Genomic DNA, 27656 nt, shown 5'->3' with positions numbered 1-27656 from the left:
GCCAACTACCACCAGGTACTCTACCCTGCACCTTAAGAGACTGCTGCCTTATGTATATAGAATCATTGAACACTGGTCACTTTAATGTTTACATACTGTTTTACCCACTTTATGTATATACTGTATTCTAGTCATGACTCATCCTATATACAGTGCGGTGAAAAAGTATTTACCCCCTTTCTAATATTCTCTACTTTTGCATATTTCTGATACTGAATGTTATCAGATCTTCAACCAAACATAATAAATAAAAGAAAGTGAACCTGAGTGAACAAATAACACAACAATTACATACTTATTTCATAAACAAAGTTATGCAACACCCCATGTCCCTGTGTGAAAAGTAATTGCCCCCTTACACTCAACTGGTTGTGCCACCTTTATCTGCAAAGACTGCAACCAAATACTTCCTGTAGTTGTTGACCAGTCTCTCACATGGCTGTGGAGGATTTTTTGGTCCACTCTTGCATGCAGAACTGCTTTAACTCAGCGACATTTGTGGGTTTTCAAGTATGAACTGCTCATTTCAACATCGCAATTGGGATTAGGTCTGGACTTTGACTAGAACATTCCAAAACGTCAAATTTGTTGCTTTTTAGCCATTTCCATGTAGACTAGATTGTGTGTTTTGGATCATTGTCTTGCTGCATGACCCAGCTGCGCTTCAGATTCAGCTCACAGACGGATGGCCAGACATTCTCCTGTAGAATATAGTGATACAGAGCAGAATTCATGGTTTCTTCTAGTCAAGTCATCCAGGAACAGCAAAGCATCCCTAAACCACACTACCACCACCATGCTTGACCATTGGTATGAGGTTCTAAATGTGGAATGCAGTGTTTGGTTTTCGCCAGGCGTAATGGGACCCAGCTATACTTTTGAATCATCGGTCCATAGAACATTCTTCCAAGAGTCTTGATGATCATCAAGGTGCTTCCAGGTGTTTTTGGCAAACGTCAGTCAACTTTTTGGCTGACATGGGTCTCATGATGCCTGGCGAAAACAAAACACTGCATTCCAATACCTTGCAAAGAAGGGCACCTAGTGGTAGATGGGTAAACATTTAAAAAAAAGCATACATTAAATATCCTTTTGAGCATGAAGTTATTAATTCCATCTCAGATGGTGTATCAATACACCCAGTCACTACAAAGACTTTAAAACAGTTAGAGTTAATGGCTGTGATAAGAGAACTGAGGACGGAACATTGTAGTTACTCTACAATACTAACCTAATTGACAGAGTGAAAAGGCAGTTTGTACAGAATAAAAATATTCCAAAACATGCATTCTGTTTGCAACAAGGCACTAAAGTAATACTGAATACAAAGTGTTATGTTTGGGGCAAATCCAACACATTCAAGCATGGAGGTGGCTGCATCATGTTATGGGTATGCTTGTCATCGGCAAGGATTAGGATGTTTTTTTTAGGATAAAAAGAAACGGATTTGAGCTACAGGCAAAATCCAAGAGGAAAACCTGGTTCAGTGTGCTTTCCAACAGACACTGGGAGACAAATTCACCTTTCAGCATTACAATAACCTAAAACACAAGATTTGAAAATGGCTGTTTAGCAATGCTCAACCACCAACTTGATAGCGCTTGCAGAATTTTAAAGAGAATAATGTGCAAATATTCTACAATCAAGGTGTGCAAAGCTCCCAGAGACTTACCCAGAAAGACTCACAGCAGTAATTGCTGCCAAAGGTGATTCTAACATGTATTGACTCAGGGGTGTGAATACTTGTGTAATGAATACTCAGGGAGAAAAAGGTGTAGATACATGTGCAGAGTGCGGCAGGTGTTTATTTCGCCTATGCAGAATCCAGGAATCGTGGTCACAGGCAGGCAATGGTCATACACAGGTAGGCAAATCAAAACTAGGACTGAAGGCTATAACTGGTTCTCACAAACGAGTTAGAAAAAGGCTTAGCAGAGTCAAACAATACCCCACAAAGGCACAAACAGAATAAACTGAACTAAATAAGGAGCTGATGAGACCAGGTGAGTAACTAACACAGCTGAAATCAATGAACAAAAATGAAAGACAGGGCTACGTTCAAGAAGCCAAAGAAACAGAACACAAGGTTGACTAAGAAAATAAACACAGAACCTTACAGTACCACCAGAACATTGTTGGCGGAGGTACTTCCCTATTTCTTGGTTCAGGTGTTCCGTCTGCCCGTTGGTCTGGGGATGGTACCCGGAGGAGAGGCTGAGGGCGACCCCCAGCTGGTCACAGAAGGCTAGCCACACCCGGGAGACAAACTGGGGCTCACGGTCAGAGACGATGTCCTCCGGAATCCCATACAGACGAAACACCTGCTGGAACATACACTCAGCCAATTCCATGGCGTTAGGTAAATGAGGAAGAGGAACCAGACACATTTTTTGAAAAACGGTCTACTATGACAAGGATGGTGATGTTACCAGAGGATTCAGAAATGTCTGTGATGAAGTCAACATCTATGTGGGACCAGGGTCTGTGAGAGATTGGCAAAGGATGAAGCTTCCCGGAAGGGAGATGACGAGGGCTTTTGGTTTGGGCGCAGACTGGACAGAAGAGTACGTAATCCCTTACGTCGGATGCCAGTGAGGACCACCAGAACTTACGGGCTAGAAGTTTGGTGGCTCGTGTAATGTCCGGATGGCCGGACTCTAAGGACGTGTGACACCATTGCATCAGTTAGGGGTCTAACAGCTGCTGGTACGTAACTCCTCCCAGCTGTTGTCTCAGGAGGAGCCAGGTCTGAGGTTAGGGCTTCTTGTATGGCTGAGTGAACCTCCCACAGTACCGGCCCCATAATGCAAGAGGAAGGAAGAATGGGTGTAGGGTCTGAGTTACTGGTCAGAAGGTCAAACTGGCGGGAGAGAGCATCAGCTTTTACGTTTTTCTTTCCGGGGATGTAAGTAACATGAAAATGGAAGCGTGTGTATAAGAGAGCCCAGCGGGCTTGTCTGGAGTTTAACCTCTTGGCCCCTCTGATATATTCCAGATTACGATGATCTGTTAGGACGAGAAAGGGATGTTGTGCGCCCTCCAACCAGTGGCGCTACTCCGAGGGCCAGCTTGATGGTGAGGAGTTCTCTGTTCCCCACATCGTAATTCCTCTCAGCAGAGGATAACTTCCTGAAAAGAAGGCACAGGGATGTGATTTTGAAGGTGTTCCCACCCGCTGAGAGAGTATGGCTCCTACTTCGGAGGCATCCACCTCCAGGGTGAAAGGAAGAGTCGGATCAGGTTGGCGAAGAACAGGAGCTGAGGTAAATAGGCGTTTCAAGTTGTTGAAAGCAGTCAGGGCGGTATCAGTCCATTGACGGGTACGGGTTTTTTGGCTGGTAAGGGCACTGAGGGGAGCGGCAGTAGAACTGAAGTTCCGAATGAACCGGCGATAGTAGTTGGAGAACCCAATGAAACGTTGGAGTTCCTTAATGGTGGTGGGTTTGGGCCAGTTACTGACGGCGGGGACTTTGTTCTCATCCATGCTGACCCCTCCAGGTGTCAGTACGAAACCGAGGAAGTTTACCAAGGTTACATGGAAGGAGCTCTTTTCAGTCTTCACATAGAGGTTATGGTCAAGGAGCCATTGAAGAACCTTTTGCACATGCTGTATGTTTTCCTTCAGGGAGTTGGAGTAAATCATGATGTCATCAATGTAGACGATGAGAAAGCGATTGATCCTATCCTGTTAAACCTTGTTCATAAAGAATTGGAAGATGGCTGGGGCGTTAGTAAGGCCGTAGGGCATGACCAGGTATTCGTAGTGCCCTCATGCGGTGATAAAGGCCTTCTTCCATTTGTCGCCTTCACGTATACGGACAAGGTTATATGCACTTCGCAGGTCGAGTTTTGTATAGATGTTGGCGCGGCCCACTTGTTCAAGGGTCGCTGGGATCAGAGGAAGGAAACGGTTCTTGACCGTGACGTCATTCAGGGAACGGTAATCAATACATGGGCGGAGACCATCGTCCTTTTTTCCAACAAAGAAGAAGCTGGACGCAGCCGGGGAAGAAGAACGAATGAAACCGTTTGAGTGTTTCATCAATGTAGTTCTCCATTGCCAGGGCAATGGCTGAATAGATTATATTTTATAGGCAGAGCCCTTCTTGGATTCGCCTTTGACGTTCGATACACGGGAGAGGAGCATGACCCAACTGCATGGGCTCTGGAAGACTCGGACGGGATGACGGAATCACGGAAAGAGAAGGTTTCGGGTTCCTGGGTGGCAGAGTTCTTCGGCGATCGGCGATGAGGTGGTCGATGGAGATGGACATACGAATGTATTGATTTAAATCCTGAGGGTCACCTCTACAGGCTAGCTCCGCCTGAACTTCCCTGTTGAGCCCTCTTCGGTAGACGGTAAGTAAAGCAGCCTCACTATATCCACTCCCTGCAGCCATGGTGCTGAACTCGAGGGCATACTCGGCAGCTGAATTGCGTCCTTGTTGAAGTTCTATGGGGAGGTCTCCTATAGGACGACCGGAAGGAGAGTGATTGAATACCTATTTTAAGAGGGTGTGGAAATGGGTCTCGGAGCCGAGTTCTGTGCTGTTGACAGTCCATATGGCGGTGGCCCAATCTAGGGCTTTGCCTGTGAGTAGAGACACAACAAAATCCACCCTGCTCTTGTCGTTGGCAAAGTTAGTGGGGTTGTGCTCAATGTATTTGCTGTATTTAAATAAGGAGCTGATGAGACCAGGTGAGTAACTAACACAGGTGAAATCAATGAGTAAAAATGAAAGACAGGGCTACGTTCAAGAACACAAAGAAACAGAACACAAGGTTGACTAAGAAAATAAATACAGAACCTTACATTATGCAGATTAGTATTTCTGTATTTCATTTTCAATAAATGTGCAAACATTTCTGAAAACATGTTTTCACTTTGTCATTATGGGTTCTTTGTGTTGATGGGTGAGATTTTTTAAAACATTTAATCCAATTTCAATTCACGCTGTAACAAAACAAAATGTGGAATAAGTCAAGAGGTATAAATAGTTTCTGAAGGCACTGTATATATATATACAAAGCTGTGTACTTGCCCAATAAACATTTATTTTATTTTATTTGCTCCATTTGGTGGGTGTGGCGGGGTGTGGCTTGAACAATAAGTGACGTATTTAAAGGGCAGTGGCCATGCTGACAGCGTTCCCCATTCCGTTTTTCAACTGGTCGATCAGAACAGCACCTTTTCCGTTTAATTGAACATTGCACATCATTTTGTCATATTGAACACAGCCCTAGTGTCTGCTGAGTACTTCCATATGCCATTGAACATCTTAGACATTGGTCGTCCTTATGCCATTGAAAATCTGAGACACTGGTCGTGTCTGAATACCCATACTTGCTAAATAGTAGGCATTTTGGGTACGCGAAATAGAACGTTTTATAGTAGGCCTATGTGAAATAAAAATACATTTAGTATGCTTTAAATGCCAAGATGTCATACTCCAGGGTTTCCTAAACTCGGTCCTCGGGACCCCGTTTTTTGTTGTTGTTGCCCTGGCACTACACAGCTGATTCAAATAATCAACTAATCATCAAGCTTTGATAATTTGTGTAGTGTTAGGGCAAAAACCAAAACATTCACCCCTTGGGGTCCCGAGGACAGAGTTTGGGAAACGCTGTCATATTCATTTAGGCATTTCCTCTAGTTGAATTCTCTGCACACTATTGAGGAAGAGAATCGTCTTTCTAGACCCAAGTGTGTTTGATAACAGCTGATAATAGGCCTTTGATGATGCGGTATACCAAACTTAACAAATGGCGGAATGCAATTGTTCATTTGCGCACTAGATGAGCATTCTCAATATGGATGAGCTTAGTATGTTGATATTTGTTGCTTACTGCATATGATTTTACTAAACAGTACGTTCTAAATAGTATGTACTATGATTAGTACACAGTATGCAGTTTTAGTAAGTAGTAGGCAAGACAGATTTCGGACACAGCCATTATCCACAGGAAAGTAGGCCTTAAATGGACTTCCAAACACGGATCTGTGTGTGGCTCTCATGGTTTGTTTGAGCAAACAATGTAAATGCATACACACAATGCATGCATATACTAGCGGGGCCGGATCCCCACATCTGGGGCACCTACCTCCAGGGGGCCCCACAACCAGGGGTTGGAACCAGAATTATTTTCCATTTATTTCGTTCTGAACAGAACCACATTTTTTTTGTTCCGTTCCACTGTTCCAACCAGCAAAATAAAGTTCTGAACTAGTTCAAACCCCCCAAAACAACCGGTTTATATCATTCCTTACTGTTCCTTTTTTAACCTGTGATATCAACAGTTTTTTACATTTAGCTCATTAAATTAATTGACCAATCAATGTGGATAGAGCAAGCAAGGTAGTTGTTTACATGTGTGATGGACAGACAAGTGTAGACTATGGCGCAAGATGTGACTGACATTTTGTTGGTGGGGAGGGGAGAGAGCGAGAGAGGGTAGTGGAGGAGGCTTGAAGTGCTGGGCATCTTGTTATGAAATGCATTATCTGAATTAGGTCCACTGAATTATACCTAAGAGGGCCGGCTTCTATGAAAGAACTTTGAATGTCCTTTGAGCTAGCTAGCTAACAAGCTTGTGTGTGCCGAGTGGCACCAGAATTAAAAACACATCTTGCCTTTTTGTAGTTAATAAATCCTTTGTGAAACACTATAATTAGGCCTTTTGAATTCTTAACCTTTTCTCAATAGGGGGTGCTGTTTGCACTTTGTAAAAATTTCGTTCCCAAATTAAACTGCCTCGTACTCAATTCTTGCTCATACAATATGCATATTATTATTACTATTGGATAGAAAACACTCTCTAGTTTCTAAAACCGTTTGAATTATATCTGTGAGTAAAACAGAACTCGAGTTGGAGCAATTTTCCTATGAGGAAGTGAGAAATCTGAAATCTGCAGGCTGTTCTGAGGTCAGTTTATTAATTTGCATGTCTTCTATTGGTTGAGATGCACTGCATACGCCTTCCCCTGGATGTCAGCAAATAGTGAGAATTGGAATGGAGTTGCTAGGCAGATCTGAGGCCTTATAAATGGGCTGGCAACGTGGGGTCCTCTCTTTCCTTCCTTCGCCATGACGCAAGACAGACCTCAGGATGGCGTTCTAGAAAACTCCCGTTATAGCCCTTAGATATATCCGGCTCTGATTTTATTCGATATAGGTGTTAAAGACATCATAATGTTGTTATTTTAAACCAAGTTATATCAGTTTATATCAGTATATTGCGATTTTCGGGTATTTATTTGTGCTGCGTTCTAGTGAGTTGGGCACGTCTGGGCCACATGGCTAATGTTTACTGCTAATTCCAAAGTTGAAGGCGACAATCTACAACCGAGCAACGATTCTTTTGGACAAAGGACAACTTGCCCAAGATTCTGATGGGAGCTCATCAAAAAGTAAGAACTATTTATGATGTTAATTCGTTGTTCTGTTGAAAAATGTAAAACTCATATTCCGCCATTAATTTCGGTGCGGTCTCGCTTTAACGCACGCTGTATGTCGTAGTAACGTTAATTTTAAAAATCTAACACAGCGATTGCATTAAGAACTAATGTATCTTTCATTTGCTGTCCAACCTGTATTTTTTAGTCAAGTTTATGATTAGTTACTGATTAGATTAGGTGCCTCTCCCAAGATTTCTCCCGACATATTGTTGGCAGCTTGGCTACTATTCTCATTGTATAACCACGATTTGTGCCGCTAAATATGCACATTTTCGAACAAACTCTATATGTATTGTGTAATATGATGTTATAGGACTGTCATCTGAAGAAGCTTGAGAAGGTTAGTGAAAAAATGTATATCTTTTGCTGGTTTATTCGTTATCGCTATTGTTGGCTTGAATCAATGCTGTTGTGTGGTTGGCTATTGTAGTAAGCTAATATAATGCTATATTGTGTTTTCGCTGTAAAACACTTAAAAAATCTGAAATATTGGCTGGATTCACAAGATCTTTGTCTTTCATTTGCTGTACGCTGTGTATTTTTCATAAATGTTTTATGATGAGTATTTAGGTAATTCACGTTGGTCTCTGTAGTTATTCTAGTTGCTTTGGTGAGAGTTGTGATGGTGGCTGCAATGGTAAACTATGATTTATACCTGAAATATGCACATTTTTCTAACAAAACATATGCTATACAATAAATATGTTATCAGACTGTCATCTGATGAAGTTGTTTCTTGGTTAGTGGCTATTTATATCTTTATTTGGTCGAAATTGTGATAGCTACCTATGCAGGAAAAAAATGGTGGGGAAAAAAAGTTGTGTCTTTTGCTATCGTGGTTAGCTAATAGATTTACATATTGTCTTCCCTGTAAAACATTTAAAAAAATCAGAAATGATGGCTGGATTCACAAGATGTGTATCTTTCATCTGGTGTCTTGGACTTCTGATTTAATGATATTTAGATGCTAGTATTTACTTGTGACGCTATGCTAGGCTATGCTAGTCAGCCTTTTTACTGATGGGGGTGCTCCCGGATCCGGGATTGTGTGCAAGTAGAAGTTTTTAACTAGCATTGAAAAAGTTAATAGATTCTATCTTCTGAATCACGATTCTAACAACAGTACAGTAGCCTATGCTTTGGAAGAGGAATGGGCAGGTAGCCTAAATACACACACTTACAAAGATTTTCAGCTTGCAGGCAGACACTGGAATAAGTTTCTGAGTGACAGAGTGAGCGCTTTGCATAGGCGCTTTATTGCGTTTTCTTGTGGGACTAGTAAAAATGCCTGCAACTTAAAAGAAGGTTATTAACTGGGTTCTTGTGCTTTTAAAATAACAGTTCTGTTCCCGAACGGTATGGATTATTTTTGTATGTTCTATTTTGTTTCTATTTCTGTTTCTTGAAAATGTTTGCTATTTTTCTGGTTTTTGGGGGTCCTGCAATTCTACATATTTTGTCATGGCTTATGATGAGAGCATATGCTAAAATCCAGGGGGTGGTTTAGAAAAGTCAGTTTAATAACACTTTCCTGTGGATATTTTGTCCAGCATAATGACCAACCACCAAACAACCAGTAGAGTAAGTTCAAATGTAACTGTATTCAACATTCTGGCTTGCAGAGGTCCTGAAAGGACCTTTCCAAACAATTTTATTGCATTATGTCAGATGGTGACTAGCTAGCAAGCTATCACCGGATGATGTATCAGGCTACATACAGTGCCTTCCGAAAGTATTCATACCCCATGACTTATTCCACATTTTGTTGTATTACAATCTAAATTCAAAATGTATTAAATTAGTTTTTTCTCACCCATCTACACACAATAACTCATAATGACAAAGTGAAAACATGTTTATAAAAATTGTTGCACATTTATTGAAAATTAAATACAGAAATATCAGATTTACATGTGTATTCATGCCCCTGACTCAATACATGTTAGAATCACCTTTGGCAGCGATTACAGCTGTGAGTCTTTCTGGGTAAGTCTCTAAGAGCTTTGCACACCTGGATTGCAGAATATTTGCACATTATTCTCTTTAAAATTCTGCAAGCTCTGTCAAGTTGGTGGTTGATCATTGCGAGACAGCCATTTTCAAGTCTTGCCATTGATTTTCAAGCCGATTTAAGTCAAAACTGTAACTAGGCCACTCGGGAACATTCAATGTCATCTTGGTAAGCAATTCCAGTGTATATTTGGCCTTGTGTTTTAGGTTATTGTCCTGCTGAAAGGTTCATTTGTCTCCCAGTGTCTGTTGGAAAGCAGACTGAACCAGGTTTTCCTCTAGGATTTTGCATATGCTTAGCTCTATTCCATTTCTTTTTATCCTAAAAAAACTCTCTAGTGCTTGCAGATGACAAGCATACCCATAACATGATGCAGCCACCTCCATGCTTGAAAATATGAAGAGTGGTACTCAGTGATGTGATGTACTTGTCCCAAAGATAACGCTTCGTATTCAGGACATAAAGTTAATTTCTTTGCCACATTGTTTTTTTTTTTTTTACAGTTTTAGTTTAATGCCTTATTGCAAATATTTTTATTCTGTACGTGCTTCCTTCTTTTCACTCTGTCATTTATGTTAGTATTGTGGAATAACTACAATGGTGTTGATCCAACATCAGTTTTCTTATATCACAGCTATTGAACTATGTTTTAAAGACACTATTGGCCTCATGGTGAATCTCCCTGGTCCTTCTGGTTGAATCTCTGTTCGAAATTCACTGCAGAGACTGAGGGACCTTACAATCATTTGTATGTGTGGGGTACAGAGATGAGGTAGTCATTACAAAATTATGTTAAACACTATTATTGCGACTTATTATGTGACTTGTTAAGCACATTTTTAATCCTGAAATAATTTAGGCTTGCCACAACAAAGGGGTTGAATATATTTCTAAAAACATAATTCCACTTTGACATTCTGGGGTATTGTGTGTAGGCCAGTGACACAACATCTCAAATTAATCCATGTTATATTCAGGCTGCAGCACAACAAAATGTGGAAAAAGTCAAGGGGTGTGAATACTTACTAAAAAGACTAGTCTTCATTTTTATCTCACATGAAATGCACCAACAGCCTCATCAAATAATATTTGCAAACATGATCGGTTATGGTAATGTCAACTACTCATGATATGGACCCCAGAATAGGCCGCATCAACCATGAAATGGCCAATAGGCCTTTGTAAGAGTTTCAAGATATTTTTCACTGTGGTGACTGTTCTGTAGGAATTATACAAAAAATACATATCACATCTTAATTTAAGAAGTTAATTATTTGTTTATTATTCATTTATTTAAGTATTTCTATCTCCAAGATTCACCCACCCGAAAAATATAAATTCCGGTTTATTCAAAAATGAAATGAAGGAATTGTTATTGACCGCATCAAAGGAATGAATCAAGAAAATCAAAGTGGCAATAATCATAATCATTATTACAATAATAATTAAATAATCAGAATATCCACATTCATAACAAATCCATTTACAATGGCAATACACTCTTCAATATCACTCTTCCATTAATATACACAAAGCCCCGAATGTCTGTCCTTTTTAAAACCAAAATAGAGGGGTTGGGGGACTATGGCTTGTCAAGGGGTATGACTATGTGTGACCTGTGGGGTTGAAAGTTCAAGGGTGAGGGAGGGTTGGCGAGTTGGAGGCACACTTAATAGAACTTGAAGAAATGGCTAATAACATGGTGTTACTTGCATGGTAGAGTTGCTTCACAAGTAACAGTGTGATCTGAACCAAATGTTCAGCCTGACAGAGGGGTCTATGAGAGGCAGAGTTCGGGGAACTAAATTGGAAAGATTAGATAAGGGTTGTCTGGATAAATATATAAATCTGAATGACAACCATTGCAAACATTTAATGTAGAGAAACGTAAAACTTAAATCAAATAACAACGAAGAATCATAATAGTTACAGGAATTCAAAGAAAAGGAGATGGAGGTCACTGGAAATATTATCTTAGTTATTCTATATACTGTATATGTACAAACATTGCTTGGTCACCCAAATATAATTTTAAAAAATGCCTCAGTTGATGAGAAAATGAGTGCAAGCCAGAGATTGTTTTGAGAGGCATAATTAGGTGTGTAGGTGTTCAGAGGTGTCAGATTGGTCAGTGTCTGCACAGAAAGTGCTTCCCAGACAGCTGTCCTTTAAATTGCCAGTGTGAACCTCTCCACTCCCCAACATTTATTCTTTGAGGAGTCAAATACGTCATTTAAGAGAGAGAGAGATTAGAGGATTGAGGAAAGAACTGTACACCCTGCATATACAAACAAACTGTATATACACATAGACACACCATATATACACACACATATCCAGTATATACACAACAACTGTACACACACTGTATGTACACACACATTCAATCACTTAAAAGGTATTAACCTCTAATCTCTCGCTCTTTTGATGTGTCATTTTTCAGTGGTCAGAGGTGAAGGAGGGCACAGGGTTTTATTTAGCTTCTGTGTTAGTGGAGTCCATACAAAGAAATCAAATGGAAGTTATACAGAAATTTGGCTCCAGAATTCGGTCTCACCACACTGGAAAAACATGATAAACTCGCATCTGCTCCACTAAGCTTACATCAGAGACTGAAATAAGAAAACAAAAACGTGATGGTAAGGATGTCCTCTTCTAAGGAGTTTTAGATCGTCTGTAAAATGGAGAGCTCCCCAGCGATTGTCAAGTAGAAAATCAACATCCATCCTCACATGTCTCTTCCAGGGATTACAAGAGAGAAGTGGAGGGGTGCAGGTCACAGCAACGTGCAAATCATTGTGAGGGGAGCAGGTAAAACAACAGTTTGTGTTTTTATCCATCACAATCCCAGGGCAATCTTTCTCCACAAAAGGGTAATGTTCCATAAGATTGTCTTAAGAAAAATCAGTTGATATAAAATGGATCATTTCTGGACTGTCATTAGATACTAGAGTCTTGTCATTATCAAGAAATAAACATTTGCGCAGGAAGATTTCCAATTAATAGTTTTTGTAGTACTATGGTAAGAATAATGCATTATTATAGAAATATAAATCATAGCATTGTCTACATTTTTCAAAGTTTTAATTGAAGCAATATTTTGTTTTGTAGCAGTTTCACTTGTAATAGGCTGTGCATAATTAGTTTCCTTTAAATGTAAAACTAATAGAGATAAAGAAGAAAGAACAAAACCAAAACCATGGCAGATATGAACAGGAGCATAAAAAGTCTAAAAGTGAACAAAAACTGAGGTGGGTGGTTAAGAATAGATAGAAAGAGGAATGGGTAGATAGTGGGTGGACTGTAGAAAATGGTAGGAAGGAAAAATGAAAGCAACAAATTGTGAGATCTTAGAAAAATGTTAGGAAAGAAAAATTACAGCACCTTTGAAATGCATCTTACACACAGCAGCTCTCCCTCTTTCATTTCACTTACTGCTCAATCCCAAAAGGTTTATATCATGTCAATCTGCATAGCTGTTCTTCACATGCTTGATGAGCCAACAAAACCATTTCCCGAGATTGGCACGTCTTGAAAAGAAAATCAAATATCTAATCACAAGCGTCAAATACAGATTGTCCAGCCATCCAATCAGAGAGAGAGGGCCCAAGTAAAGTAGGGTAAATAACACAGCAGATCCTTACATGGCCAGCTGTGGCTCTGGACTATCCTTTAGGTCAGGAGAATTGAACCAATGGCCCAACTTCTCCCTTTGTCAGCCAATCGCATCACGAGAGAGCGCTCTTGATATATGGCCAGGCCATGCGGGCTGCCCATGTTGCCTCAGCCAATTAGGTTCCAGATTGTCCTCCACGAAGCTGCGTGATTGGCTAAGGGGAGAAAAGGAAGACAGAGAGAGAAGGAACGGGGAGGTGCTTGATGAGTTGCTATCCAATCATAGCCATCCCACTAGGCACAGACGTCATTTCAACGTCTAATTTTGATTTACATTTGATTGAGTTGTCAACTAAAGTGAATTTAATCCATGTCATTGGACCAACCACTGTATCGGATGGCAGTCACTCTAAAGTAGGATTAATCTCTTTGTCAGTTTGTGTTTAGCTCTGAGGCAAATATTTGTTAACCTGAGTCTCTCAATTCTGCATCTCTGAGGTATATTAATGTCAATGCTCATATATCAACCAGTGACCCTGTATAGTCCCATATCTTTATTCAATGCAGATGTAAAACCCTAGCTGCTTTAAAAGCCATTTTATTACTGATATGTTTTGGCACTCGAAAGGTAGCCATATTAGCTGACTTAACACAAGTTAACTACAACAAACTCTCCCTATTAATAATCACATTTGGTTAACTTTTAATTCAACACTCTAAATCTCTCTCATATCGCTGAATCTCATCCACTCTACATTATGGCTAATCCCCTAGTACTGACCGACACAGCATTGGCGGAGGCATTTTGACCCTATGCACAAAGTGCCGAATCCTAACTTGAGATCTGCATGTTAAACTCAGACTTACTCGTAATGCATGATGCCAATGGGAGAACTGCAACAATATAAATCAAGTTAGGATCTGGCCCTTAGTAAATTGACTCTTAATCAAATAAAAAAGTGAAATAAGACCGGTGTTGTGTTCTGCAAAACCAGGACAGTCTGAAGCATGTTAATTCACTTGAGACGCTAAGCCAGAGTAAGGAAAGTTATCCAACTAGTTATAAAGCACCACCAGTGTGAATCTAAAAGGGCCAAAATGAACCCAAGTTCACATCTAAACAAAGATTACAATGGACAAGTTATACACAAAACAAGAGGACATGACAACACAGTATAACAGTATTCAATGACAGGTGATATCTGAACAGTTGACACAAAGCAATGAATTCCTTTTAGTGCACTGTGTAACATGTTTTAGATTTGAAATACTCTTTACTAACGATGCCCCAAACAATCTTTGTTTTCTCAAAATGTTGTTACATTAGCATTCATCATGCTCAGCTGAATGGTACGTTAACTTAAAATAGTCCCTCGAAACGACATGAAGAAAGTCTATGCCACATACAAATTTGTCTGAACGCTGTTTGACTACTGGCCAAAATGTCATTATCTGAGACCGAGGCACTTAAAGGCTAGACTTAACTGGCTACCCCAAAATAAGAATCAAATAAATAGTTTACGTGGTACTAAACAGAAAAAGCCATGACAACAATTTTGGAAGTGTACTAGGTGTTACAAGTGACTACGTTATATGCCTGGACACTGAAGGTCCACAAATAGTATCCCTTTGATATTTTCAACCCCTTAAAATTGCTGGTAAACTTTTTACCTGACAACTTTGTTATTGTCTCATTTGGTTTAAGCACCCTACTTGACCCAGCTCCCACTCCATTAAACAATTGCACACATAAGGACACGACACACACACATAACAAACAAACATAGACAAATACATAAAAGAAATAGGCTACCTTGACAATAACAGACAGAGTGAGAGAGACAGACATACAGACAGTGGGAAACATGAGAGGCAGTGCTATGACACACACACTTGATTTGGAAATGGCACTGTTTGTGTCTGTAGCACCAGTTGATCACACATAGGTTCTGAGATTGAGAAGAGAAAACATTGCACAAGTCCAGTCCACGAATGGGAAGTCCCTTAATTTACACATTTTTTAAAACATCACACACTTTCCTTAGGCCATAGGGCATGTCTATGAAATCCCAAAAATGAAACCGTATTCTGCTTGTTCTGGACTCTGTAGTTAGTCTGCATTTCAAACAGCATAGTTATTTTTGGATCTTGATTAGATTGTTTATGTACTATCATCAGTTAAAATAATCCTTCTGTCAATATCATCTATGCCTGTTATTTGAAAACCCTGTTAAAATACACTCAAAGGCACTAAGGAAACCAGACTACAAAGCCAGATGACCACATTTCTACCAATTAAATTTGAGAGCTGGAGTTTTCAGGACAGGAAATGACTAGACCTTTATCGATGGAATTATGGGATACTACACGCATGTATATAGTAGGATGCTATTGGCTACTGAGAAGTTTTTGGGGAGTGAGACGTTATATAGTGTTTGCTTACTGTCTTTATTTGATTAAACAAACACACAAAGCAAAATCTCACATAGTCGCTTGGTTTGGGGATTATGCCTATACAAGTGTATGATAGGCTCTTTAGTTTGATCGATTGAAACAGTACATGAGGATCCCACAATGTCAACGATAACTAAAAGGTATCATTATCTTGTCCTGCAAGACAGATACTGACCAAAGACCAGTTTGAGCATGACGGAAATTAGGTCCATTGGAAAGCCCTTTTGTTGTCTTGTATGATAATGCTGAACGTACTGTACAGTTAAATGTACAATGACTGCTGCCCCCCACACATTTCTTCTCTCTCTGGTTTGAGTACACATAAAAGAAACGGGAAAGATTGCAGTCATCTCGTCCTCCTCAAAAAAGGAAGGAAATGTGGCAAGACTTTTTTATTTGTGTCTTCTCTCTCTGATTTGGTTTAGTGTTGTTTTTGACCTGCTCCCTCTCCTCTATGCCCAGTCCTGCTGTTGCAGTGCTCTCAGTTGCCTCCGTGCTTGTCACTGGGGAGGATGTTGGGTTGACACGGAGCTCTCCATTCTGGGGTGGACTGGGGTGGAGATGAGGAGTGGGGGGAGGAGGAGGGTCTACGGGTGGGGAGGGGACTCCATTCTCGTTCCGGGGCAAGCCAGTGGAGGAGATGCCCAAGGAAGAGATAGTAGGGTCAGGATCAGTAGTCATCCCTCCTTCTTTTTCTCCTTCTTCTCCTCCTCCTCCTCCTCTTCCACCTTCAGTATTCACACAGGGGTCTGCTGAACCCAGGGAGGAATGCTGGGCCCCCTAGCAAGACAGAGAGAGGGAGGGAGAAGAGGAGTAGGAGAGGGGAGAGATGGGAGTGGGAGTGGGAGAAGGGGCATTCAGTGGGGGATTTGTGGCATGGACAAGGGTGTAAACGAGTCAGCCAATCCAGGAAAGAGAGAGTGAGGCAATATAAAGAGTCATATATGAAGCAGGAAATGTGGGGAGAGAAGGCATCAGGGAGGATGGAAGGAGAGGGAGTATGGGTGATATAAACAAGCAAGGAATAGTCAAATAAAAAGAGGAGGCCAGTGAAGAACAAACAGGTGGGTAGAGGAGAGTAAATAGGTGAATCAGTTACGAATGTAAAAAGAATAGAATGGAGGAAATAGTGTGGGGTGATGAGGGTCCCGGTAGGAGAGGGTCAAAGCAGGAGGTAAAGAAAGAAAGGATAATTTGAGAAAGCAAAGGGAGTAAGGGAGGGAGAGAAATAAGTGACAAGGGATGGGAGGAACAACAGAGAAAGAGAAATAGAGGAAAATGAGTTACAGAGCAGAAGTATGAGGTACACCAATAGAGATGGACAGCATAGGAGAGGGGATACAGTCAGAAAAAGAAATGGTGGAAGGAATTACAATCTCGGGTTGACCAACATGTCAGAGTGTCTTCATCTTCGTATGATGCTGAGTTAGAAGGGGGTACTAGTCAGGGACGGGTGTCAAAAGGAGTCCGAGCAGTCAAGTAGAATGAGAGTTGTGTCAGTCTTAGCCAATGAGATTAATTTCAAGGAATTTCTATACATTCTAATTTGTATTATAAACTGGGTGGTTCGAGCCCTGAATGCTGATTGGCTGACAACCGTGGTATATCAGACTGTATAACACGGTTATGACAAAACATTTATTTTTACTGCTCTAATTACATTTGTAACCAGTTTATAATAGCAATAAGGCACCTCAGGGGTTTGTGGTATATGACCAATATACCACGGCTAAGGGCTGTATCCAGGCACTCTGCTTTGCGACGTGCTAAGAAAAGCCCTTAGCCGTGGTATTACACCCCCTCGTGCCTTATTCCTTAAATATACTTTAGTAAAGGCTTGAAAACCATGGTGACACAAATAGTTGTTATGACTCTATAACGTGATACAATTGTGTCACTTTAATTAATCTTACGCACATTAGAATCCATGCGCATTTCAGGTTTAGCATGGTTTTTGCTAAGCATTCAGTCAATTGACCTTCGTCAGAGCAAAACTTTCACAGATAGAAGAAAATAAATGAAGAACATAAAGCGTTCACCGAAAGCTTAGCTAAGACCACAATAAATGTGCAGAAATTCGATATTGTTTTTTCATGCACCTTTGTTCCCTTGTCAAGTGTGTGGTTGATTCCCACACATCATTGAACCTTATAAGTACTTTAACATTTAAATAGTAATAAGTACTTTAAAATAAAACATTATAGATGATAATATTATAGTATTGCATTACTATAATAGTCTAACATGCAGATGTGTTACAGTAATTCTTAGAACTTTAGATGTGAATTGGAGAACATAATGACTAAATACTGATCTACAAAGCTTGTATAAGAAGCTAGCATTCAAGAGCTCTCAACTGTGTCTAATCCACCAATCAGAATTTCTAACCCATACCCATTGACCAATTATCAATGGATGCTCATTAATTTACCAAATCTGTAAAGCACTGGGTTGGAATTTGTAATAAGTGAATAAGTCAAAGTTTGGTTTTGCTATCTATCCTTACCTACATTGGCGCAGAATAACGTCATTGCAAATACCAGATTGATTTCACTTATTAATTAAATCAAGCTCTGAATGCAAGTCATCATGTTCAGTCCTGTTCAGTACAGTCTGTTAGAGCAGTAGGAAAGAAAATAGCTGGGTTATTGGCACTGACAGAGGTTGTGTTCGATTGAGGAAATGGTGTCTAACGTATCCAAGTAAAAACAGGAATGTGGAATCATTTAAAAGTTTTCTACACGTATAGAAGAATCTGAATTGACATTTACTGAGATGCCAATTCCTTTCCTCAAATGTGTAATAACTTCATTGAACAATAAGGACTAAAAAACATTCATATGATTGTACCAAGGAGTATGAAGTCTTAAGATGTGAACTATGCACTGGAGAAGTGAAAGTCAGAAAAAAGGTACTTCAAGAGGGTTTTATGATCTGCATCTAGTACAGAAATTAGTCGGAAACAGGCCATTTGATTTCAAAACTAATTAGCATTAAATATCAGGGTGGGTGTGTCCATTGTGTGTAGCACATGTTTCCATCTCTAGAAAGGGAACAAAAAATGTCCTTCAAAAAGTGGAATTGAACTGGCAGACCTTTTCTCTTCTCACTCAGAACCTTGTAAAGCACACGGCGATAACCAATTTCAACGGATATTACCGTTAGCATAAATGCTAATCCCATTCCCTACTTGGTGCTAGCAACAGTAACAGGAAATGTGTTATGGAAACAAGAGGAACAAGTGGTATTTCTCTACCAGTGCTGGATTACTTTCAAACCAGTTCTACAAAAATTACTACAAACCCTTTCACATTATTTATCCAAGTTTAGCCAGACCTGCCAATACAACTGAGAAAATTGTGCGAATATTTTATGATAAGAAAGTTAGATAGCTGCTAGATAGCCAACCTATGCTAATAAAAGAAGCAGCGATCCAATCAACTTAAATAAAACGTGCATCACTCACTGTTAAAGATCCATATGTGCAGAGTTTGCTTACTTGAACAACTGGTGTTTATGTTTGTACAAAAGCTGCAACTAATAAAAGTTAGGAAATTGTAGACAAAAACAACACATAGCGGATGAATTGTGCAATGTTAAGTGCATTGTTAGTATGCTTTGGTACGCAATTCTCAAATGTTCTTACTCAGCAACATGAATAGGAAATGAATACTCCATTTCTGTTTCAAACTAGGCATATCATTGTGGAAATTAGACGTACAAACCAACCAAATATTCCATAACAGCAGTAGATGACTGACATAGATATAAAGGACACTAGACAACTCTCCAAGTATGACCCAGAGCAAAAAGAACAACAATACAGTACTGGCGACACACTTGATCAAACTCACAATGACAATACATGAACATTGGATCAACTTATGTGCTCAGGTGCCATATACATACAGTACACATACACACAGGAATATATAAACACACTCTCAAAGAAACACACACATTGACATATATGCACACCAGTTGTTTATTTTCAGGGAAGGATTGTGTCAGATACGGAGATTTCCCATAATTCCCGTCATTTATTTGGGGGAGTGGTGGGAGGGGAGATGAGTCGAATTGAATGGATATGTTGATGACCCACCGCAACGTGTTCCTCTGTGAGACACGTGCGGTGTGTGTAAGTGAGTTTGTGTTGATTTGAGCAGGGGTATTGTTGTATATGCATGTAGTCAGTTACCTTGTTGATATTGGTTCTTGAAATAGAGCCTACTTATATGTATTACTGCAGCAGAGCCATCAGTGTTTGTACATGTACCTAATAGAGTATCTGTGAATTGTCAAGCTGTTTGTCATAACTAGAACTAACTATGGCCTGGATTCAATCAGATCGAGCATTAACCATCGTTAACCAGTGTTGGCCGACATCTGCAGAGCAAATGTTTTATTATCCGTACCGCGTTAGATGTTCATGAGCTGACATATCGGTGAGTGTGTGCTCTTGTCCGTCACAAACCATTCCCTTCCTTGTTATCCCTACCACGTTAGAAGTTCAAAACGGTGCTAGAAATTGTAGGCTCTATCGATGTTAGAAATAATGACTCTCAAATGTAATGTCAATCCATTGATGTTAGGCTAATGGGAGAGATTTATAGCCTATCAATCTAATTTGAGTGTTTGATTGGTAACGCGGCTGCATAAATATCTAATGCGGCTGCATGGAATTTGTCGGATTACGTTGGGTGTGGTTTCGTTGCTTCTTGTGAATCTGACAACTCGAACGCAGTTCCGACACCGCCAAAACAACGGCTATTCAGCTGTCAATCTGATTGAATCTAGCCCTAAGTATATATTACAACCATCTATATCCTGATCAAACAGTTCGCTTATCATCCCAAAACAACACAGGGAATTGAAAGAAAAAAGTAGTGGAGAGATGAACAAGGATGAAGGATGTGAAGAAGGATGAAGGAGTTGCAAGGTTTTGCAAATGCCAACATTTGATAATAGTGGAGCATTGAAATGGAGCATTGAATTAAACAGCTGAACATTTCGATGCATTTCAGTCAGGAATTCTACCATTGATGCTGGAGTTTTATGGTTTGAATTCAGAGGGTAAGCAATTTACCTAATGCAAAGAGTTACACATTCAGGAAGTCTCCGTATATGACTGAATTTGTGCAAACAATGTTGCCACATTTGTCTGAGTGGTGTAAGAGTCACATACATTAATGTATACACTATGTGTATATTAAATCTGTACAATACATAAATCTAAATGTCCAATATATAGTGCTACACTGTACAGTGCCTACGGAAAGTATTCAGACCCCTTGACTTTTTCCAAATTTTGTTATGTTGCAGACTTATTCTAAAATGTATTAAATTGTTTTCCCCCTCAATCTACACTCAATACCCCATAATGACGAAGCAAAAAGGTTTTTATAAAAATAAAAATATCACATTTTAATAAGTATTCAGATTACAGCCTCGAGTCTTCTTGGGTATGACGCTACAAACTGTGCACACCTGTATTTGGGGAGTTTATCCCATTCTTCTCTGCAGATCCTCTAAAGCTCTGTCAGGCTGGATGGGGAGTGTTGCTGCACAGCTATTTTCAGGTCTCTCCAGAGATGTTCGATCGGGTTCACGTCCGGGTTCTGGCTGGGCCCCACTCAAGGACATTCAGAGACTTGTCCCGAAGCCACTCCTGCGTTGTCTTGGCTGTGTGCTTAGGGTCATTGTTCTGTTGGAAGGTGAACCTTCGCCCCAGTATCTCTGTGTACTTTGCTCAGTTCATCTTTGCCTCGATCTTGACTAGAGTTCAATCTTGGTTTCATCAGACCAGACAATGGTGTTTCTCATGGTCTGAGAGTCCTTTCGGTGCCTTTTGGCAAACTCCAAGCAGGCTGTCATGTGCCTTTTACTGAGGAGGGGCTTCCGTCTGGCTACTCTCCCATAAAGGTCTGATTGGTGGAATGCTGCAGAGATAGTTGTCCTTCTGGAAGATTTTCCCATCTCCACAGAGGAACTCTGGAGCTCTGTCAGAGTGACCATGGGGTTCTTGGTCACCTCCCTGACCAAGCCCCTTCTCCCCCGATTGCTCAGTTTGGCCGGGCGGCCAGCACTAGGAAGAGTCTTGGTGGGTCCAAACTTCTTCCATTTAAGACTGTGTTCTTGGGAACTTTCAATGCTACAGAAATGTTTTGGTACATTCCCCAGACTTGTGCCTCGACACAATCCTGTCTCGGAGCTATACGGACAATTCCTTCAACTTCAAGGCTTGGTTTTTTCTCTGACATGTACTGTCAACTGTGGGACCTTATATAGACGGGTGTGTGCCTTTCCAAATCATGTCCAATCAATAGAATTTACCACAGGTGGACTCCAATCAAGTTGTAGAAACATCTCAAGGATGCTCAATGGAAACAGGATGCACCTGAGCTCAATTTCGAGTCTCATAGCAAAGGGTCTGAACACTTATGTAAAGTTTTTAATGTTTTTAATGTTTTATAAATTTGCACAAATGTCTAAAAACCTGTTTTCGCTTTGTCATTATGGGGTATTTTGTGCAGATTGCTGAGCATTTAAAAAAAATATATATTTTAAATTAAGGCTGTAATGTAACAAAATGTAGAAAAGGTCAAGAGGTCTGAATACTTTCCAAAGGCACTGTCCAGCCTGGCCTCATAGACTAGATGTAAAAGTTAACAAAAATCTGGTACACTCAAATTAGTATGATATGTTATGTTTGGTATGGTTACATCAGGCCGAAGGTTACTTAAGGCAAAAATTAAAGGAGCGTAGTTGGTCGGGGCGGATGGTTGAGCATATAGCTACTTTGCAACTACATAGCATGTTAGCTAACCCTTCCCCTAGCCCTTTCACCAAACTCCTGACCTTAACCTTAACCCCTAGCCTAGCTACCATTAGCCACCTAGCTAACATTAGAGTTAGCCACCTAGCCACCTACGTAACGTTAGCCACAACAAACTGGAATTCTTAACATATCATACATATTGCAAATTTGTAGCATATTTTATGAATTGTAATATATCATACGAAATGGATGATGGACATCCACATATTAATACATGCCATACCAAACATAACAATCATACTAATTTGAGTGTCCCAGATTTTGGTTTACTATGTTATGTCTACCCCTGACTCTGGGTTGACATTTCAGCTCCAGCATTTATTGATTTTCTATTACAGTAAAGCTCGACATTATTCAAATCGCTGTTGACAAAATCAAAATAACCTAAATAATGTGAACAATAGGTAAAGAAAGAAAGACTATTGCTTTTGATAATACGTGCAAATTTCTGTATAAGACATGTCTGTGTAAGTCAAGAACTGCTTCTGTTGGTGCTGCATACGGTCAATGACGCACATACAGTACAGTGGAGGAGTCAAAGTGAAGAGGCAGAATGTATGGATGGAGAGAGGCAGTACCACTGAAGTGTATGCTGGTTGGTTTATTACCTTTGTACTCGGGGTGGGACGGGCGCGAGACGGGGCTGCACTAGGATGGATTGGCGCCTCCCCTAAGAGAAATCACCGTATCTCATCAACACAGGAGAAGAGGAGAGGAACGATAGAGAAAAGGAGGAGAGGAGAGGCTAGGCATGTGTGCACTGAAGAAATTAAAAGGTAGAAGTTGGGTGTCGAGGGTTGAGGAGCATTAGGGATACTCAACGCCCACAGGACACACACAAACACAAAGGAACGCACACCACATTCGCGCCAACACAAACCCAGCAGCCTGAAAGCACAAGAGGGCCCAACATGTCAACCAAGTCTGCATGCTGAGGAAGCAAACCAAGGCTGTTGATACACACATGCAGCAGTAAAGAGGGTTCGTAGCCATCTTGTGCAAGCCAGAACGTGAGGCAGCTTGATGTACAAGTACACCCTCTGGACATGATGCTACTCTATCGCAGGGCCATAGCCCCCGACCTATCTCCTTAATGCTGAGCCAAGCAGAGACACATTGGGTCCCGTTTTTAGTCTTTGTAATGACTCGGCCGGGGATCGAACTTCCGACCTTCCAATCTCAGGGCGGACACTAACAACAAGGCCACTGAGTTGGTTTAGCAGTAAAGATAGCTGCATTTTAAATCAAGCTAAATGTCATTCATTGATCCAAAGACTGAAAAGTCTTGTCCAGAAAAATGGTATCTCTGATCTCCTCTGAAGCTGAGGGGTTAGAAGTTGAGGCAAAAGGTGATGCAGTAATCATTGGCAAAAATATTAAACACCACTATTACTGCAACAAGGAATAAATAGTATTAAAAAACAGAGTTAAACAATATAAATATGCATACACATGTAAAAAAGGTTGAATGACACATAACACACTTAAAGACATATAAGGTTATAGAGACAGTAGATAACTGATGTGATAGAGATAACCATGTAAAGTGAGACATGCATTATATTCACAATGATGCATGGAACATACAACATTAAGTTGGAGAGGATATGTACAGTACAACATCCAAATTATGATTTATTTGTTATGAGTCATTACAAGGACAGGTTGATCTACTGTACTTTCAAGAGTGCTACCACTAGTTGCTGCCTACAGGTGTAATATCTTAATTGGACCAGTTTCTCACAGCAGGTAAATAATCCTGCACCAACAGGAATGTGGATAATAATTAATGGATATGTTTGTAGGGGTTGATATATTTTTCAATAGGGCAAATCAAGTCAAACATTTTAAAGTGGAAATTACAAACGTTAGAAGCTTTTTAAACCCTCAAATATAAACAAGTTTGCATTTCCTGCTGAACAGGAAAATTCTCTGTTACAACAGATCAAATTAAGATAGAACATTTGTATAAACGGTAGTAATAAAAACTCAAGCAATATTATTAAATTAACTCATTAATCAAGTTTGACAATGAAATCCCATTAAAACCAGATATTTCCTAGAGAGGGGGTGGAGGTATTCTCAACATAATGCTTTGGGAATATGAATCCACAAATTCCACGTAAAAAGCTGAAAGCCTAGTGAACTGCCCACTGTTGGGGTAATAAAGATAACGTGAACCCTATGAGTCACCGACACCCCCACCTAGACACCCAGCATTAAACACCTGTTGCTGCCATGGCGATGGACAAGTGATTGTATGGTAGCCAGCTCACTGCAAATAATGACAGATATTGGAAACGCAATCATTAAAACATGCCGAAGTGCTCTGCTTGGGAATAGCCATGATGGGAATGTAATGGTACACAAACAATTGGCCCACAACAATTTATGGCTTCCTTTTATAATCTTCTTGACTATAACCTTCAGAACAATGGAGATACACAGAAATGTTCGTGTGGTTGCATGATAATGGACAATTAACATGAGAAAAAATAAAACCTGGGTGGAAGCATGACATGGAAATAATGAATGTCATCAGAAGTTCCATGTTGGACTGCTGTGATTTAATACTGTGTCTAGGAATAGACCCAAACAGCTTCATGTTGGATAGCAAATCTGCCTCTTTCAGCTTGGAAACAAAACCAATATCAAGATGGATGCCCAGCCTTGAATGCTCCTACGACCACTTGGGAAGAGCTACTCAAACTATATCTCTCAGCCCTCAGAAAGAACCAATAGATTCCGATTCCAATGCTGTGTGAGGCTGTAGGCCAAGTCTACCATGAAACTCCCTCAACTACATGTCAACCACAGACTGGCCACGTTCGACCGAGTGGAAACAGTGCGAGCGCAAAACTCTGGTCTGCTGCTCCCGTGTGGCTCCCGTGTCCCGTGTGGCTCAGTTGGTAGAGCATGGCGCTTGCAACGCCAGGGTTGTGGGTTCGATTCCCACGGGCGGCCAGTACAAAAAAGTATGAATGTATGTACTTGTAAGTCGCTCTGGATAAGAGCGTCTGCTAAATGACTTAAATGTAAAATGTAAATGCTGCTTGTCTGGCAACTGAACACAACGCCATGCATCGCTGGACGGCTTTACCCCCTTTCAACCACAGTTTCTAAGCCTTTCTGGCTAATCTCTCCCTCTCCCTCCCTCCCTTCCTCTCCCTCACCCTCTCTCTCCCTCACTGGGGGAGCTGTGTACAGAATGGAGAAATAACAGGAGAGACGCATTGGATCACTGCTCATTTGAGGAAGCGTGGCTGAAGCTCTGACCGTTCGACACCTTGCAGGGGTGCTGCATTCAGCTGCATTCTTATCTGGGACATAGCGGGAGCACTGTCTGTTCACACCGCTCAAACTTTCTGCTTTTGTTTTTATCTCTGCATGTCAGAAAATGTCTGTTGCCTCTTTGAGTCTGATTTGACTCAGATTGGGATAAAGAAGTTTGGATTGGGGAAGTGGCTGGGTGGGACTCAGTGAAGCTTGAGCGTACATGTGTCATGTTGTTTGCAAGAGACATTGTGGTTTGACACATACTCACTCTCTCTCGCACGCTCTTTTGAACACACACACACACACACACACACACACACACACACACACACACACACACACACACACACACACACACACACACACACACACACACACACACACACACACAGAAATCAGGCATGTCTTTGCAGCATGACTCATGATTGAGGGTGGGCTTGACCGGTGCTCAGTCTGAATAATCGGGATGAAGGAGTTTGGATTGGGGAAGCGGTTGGGTGGGACTCATCTTCTGGTGGAACAGGGATTTGATTTAAACGAATGAAAGAAGCTTGAGCATACATCTGTGATGTCGTTTGCAAGAGACATTGGGGTTTGACACACTCTGTCTCTTTCACACACACACACACACACACACACACACACACACACACACACACACACACACACACACACACACACACACACACACACACACACACACACACACACACACACACACACACACACACACACACACAGAAATCAGGCATGTCTTTGCAGCATGACTCATGATTGAGGGTGGGCTTGACCGGTGCTCAGTCTGAATAATCGGGATGAAGGAGTTTGGATTGGGGAAGCGGTTGGGTGGGACTCATCTTCTGGTGGAACAGGGATTTGATTTAAACGAATGAAAGAAGCTTGAGCATACATCTGTGATGTCGTTTGCAAGAGACATTGGGGTTTGACACACTCTGTCTCTTTCACACACACACACACACACACACACACACACACACACACACACACACACACACACACACACACACACACACACACACACACACACACACACACACAGACACAGACACAGATACACACACACACACACACACACACACACACACTGAAAGCTGGTATGTCTTTGCAGCATGACTCATGATTGAGGGCGGGCCTGACGAGTTTGATAGGAGATGAGTGGCTGGCTAAAAGCATGGACCGAGAGACATTGAGTGTGGATGCTGGAGACGTTGTCGGCCTGACAAATTAACTCATCCTCAGGACCAAAACTGTTCAATAGTCGTGTATTTTGTCTTGCATTTGTGTTGGACTGGTAATACAACTTGACTTAATACATATAGTTCACACAAAGTTGATAGACGTGTCTGAGATGTACAGTTATCACAGACGCTGATTTGATTACAACCCGGATGTGGTCAGACAGAATATAAACAGATTGATCGAGAGACAGACACAAGATGTAAACAGACGTTCTTTGACCTTCAAAGCACCTAAACGGATTGACAGACAAATGACAGTCTCACCCAAACCCAAGGACTTGTCTAGACAAAATAAAGGGACAAATCAACAAAGAGATGAAAACAACATAGAGAAGGATAGAGAGATAAAGACACAGGCCATCCTACAGACATGGCGACCGGAAGAAGAAAATCACAGACCTGATCGGCGAAGACCCTAACGTTAGCTTTTGGCGGCTCAACCACGGCTCCTCCCCTTATCTCATCCTCCACAGCCATAAGTCTGAGAGTGAGAGTGAAAGAGAGAGAGAGAGAAAGAGAGAGAGAGAGAGAGAGAGAGAGAGAGAGAGAGAGAGAGAGAGAGAGAGAGTTCAAACAGTTGTGAGAGAATTGTGAGTTAACTAGACACTAAGTAGCTAAGTGTAATGCGTAAGGCTTATAAAGACTGTCCAGGTGCAAGCTGGATCTGTCATTGCCCTGAAAAACGTTGATTTGTCAATTATACCGATTACCTGGTCTATAGTAGTGTTGTTAAAACCTCTGGTAGCC

General features: G+C 40.9%; 1 protein-coding gene across 1 annotated transcript in view; it reads right to left on the bottom strand.

Annotated features, from left to right (window-relative positions):
* Positions 1-3052: 3052 nt before the first annotated feature.
* LOC120047159 (ras/Rap GTPase-activating protein SynGAP-like) overlaps positions 3053-27656 on the bottom strand; it is a 99249-nt gene continuing 74645 nt past the window's right edge. Inside the window, exons 20-22 of the mRNA XM_038992692.1 lie at positions 27309-27390; positions 15975-16316; positions 3053-3556 (exon numbers count right to left, since the gene is read on the bottom strand). Coding sequence (XP_038848620.1) covers positions 3053-3556; positions 15975-16316; positions 27309-27390 — 928 coding nt within the window. The remainder of the gene's footprint in view (positions 3557-15974; positions 16317-27308; positions 27391-27656) is intronic.

This window comes from Salvelinus namaycush, chromosome 5 (genome assembly GCF_016432855.1).
Source record: "Salvelinus namaycush isolate Seneca chromosome 5, SaNama_1.0, whole genome shotgun sequence".
NCBI classification, from domain to species: Eukaryota; Metazoa; Chordata; class Actinopteri; order Salmoniformes; family Salmonidae; genus Salvelinus; species Salvelinus namaycush.
The sequence above is the reverse complement of the archived record's forward strand: the minus strand, read 5'-3'. Positions and strand labels throughout refer to the sequence as shown.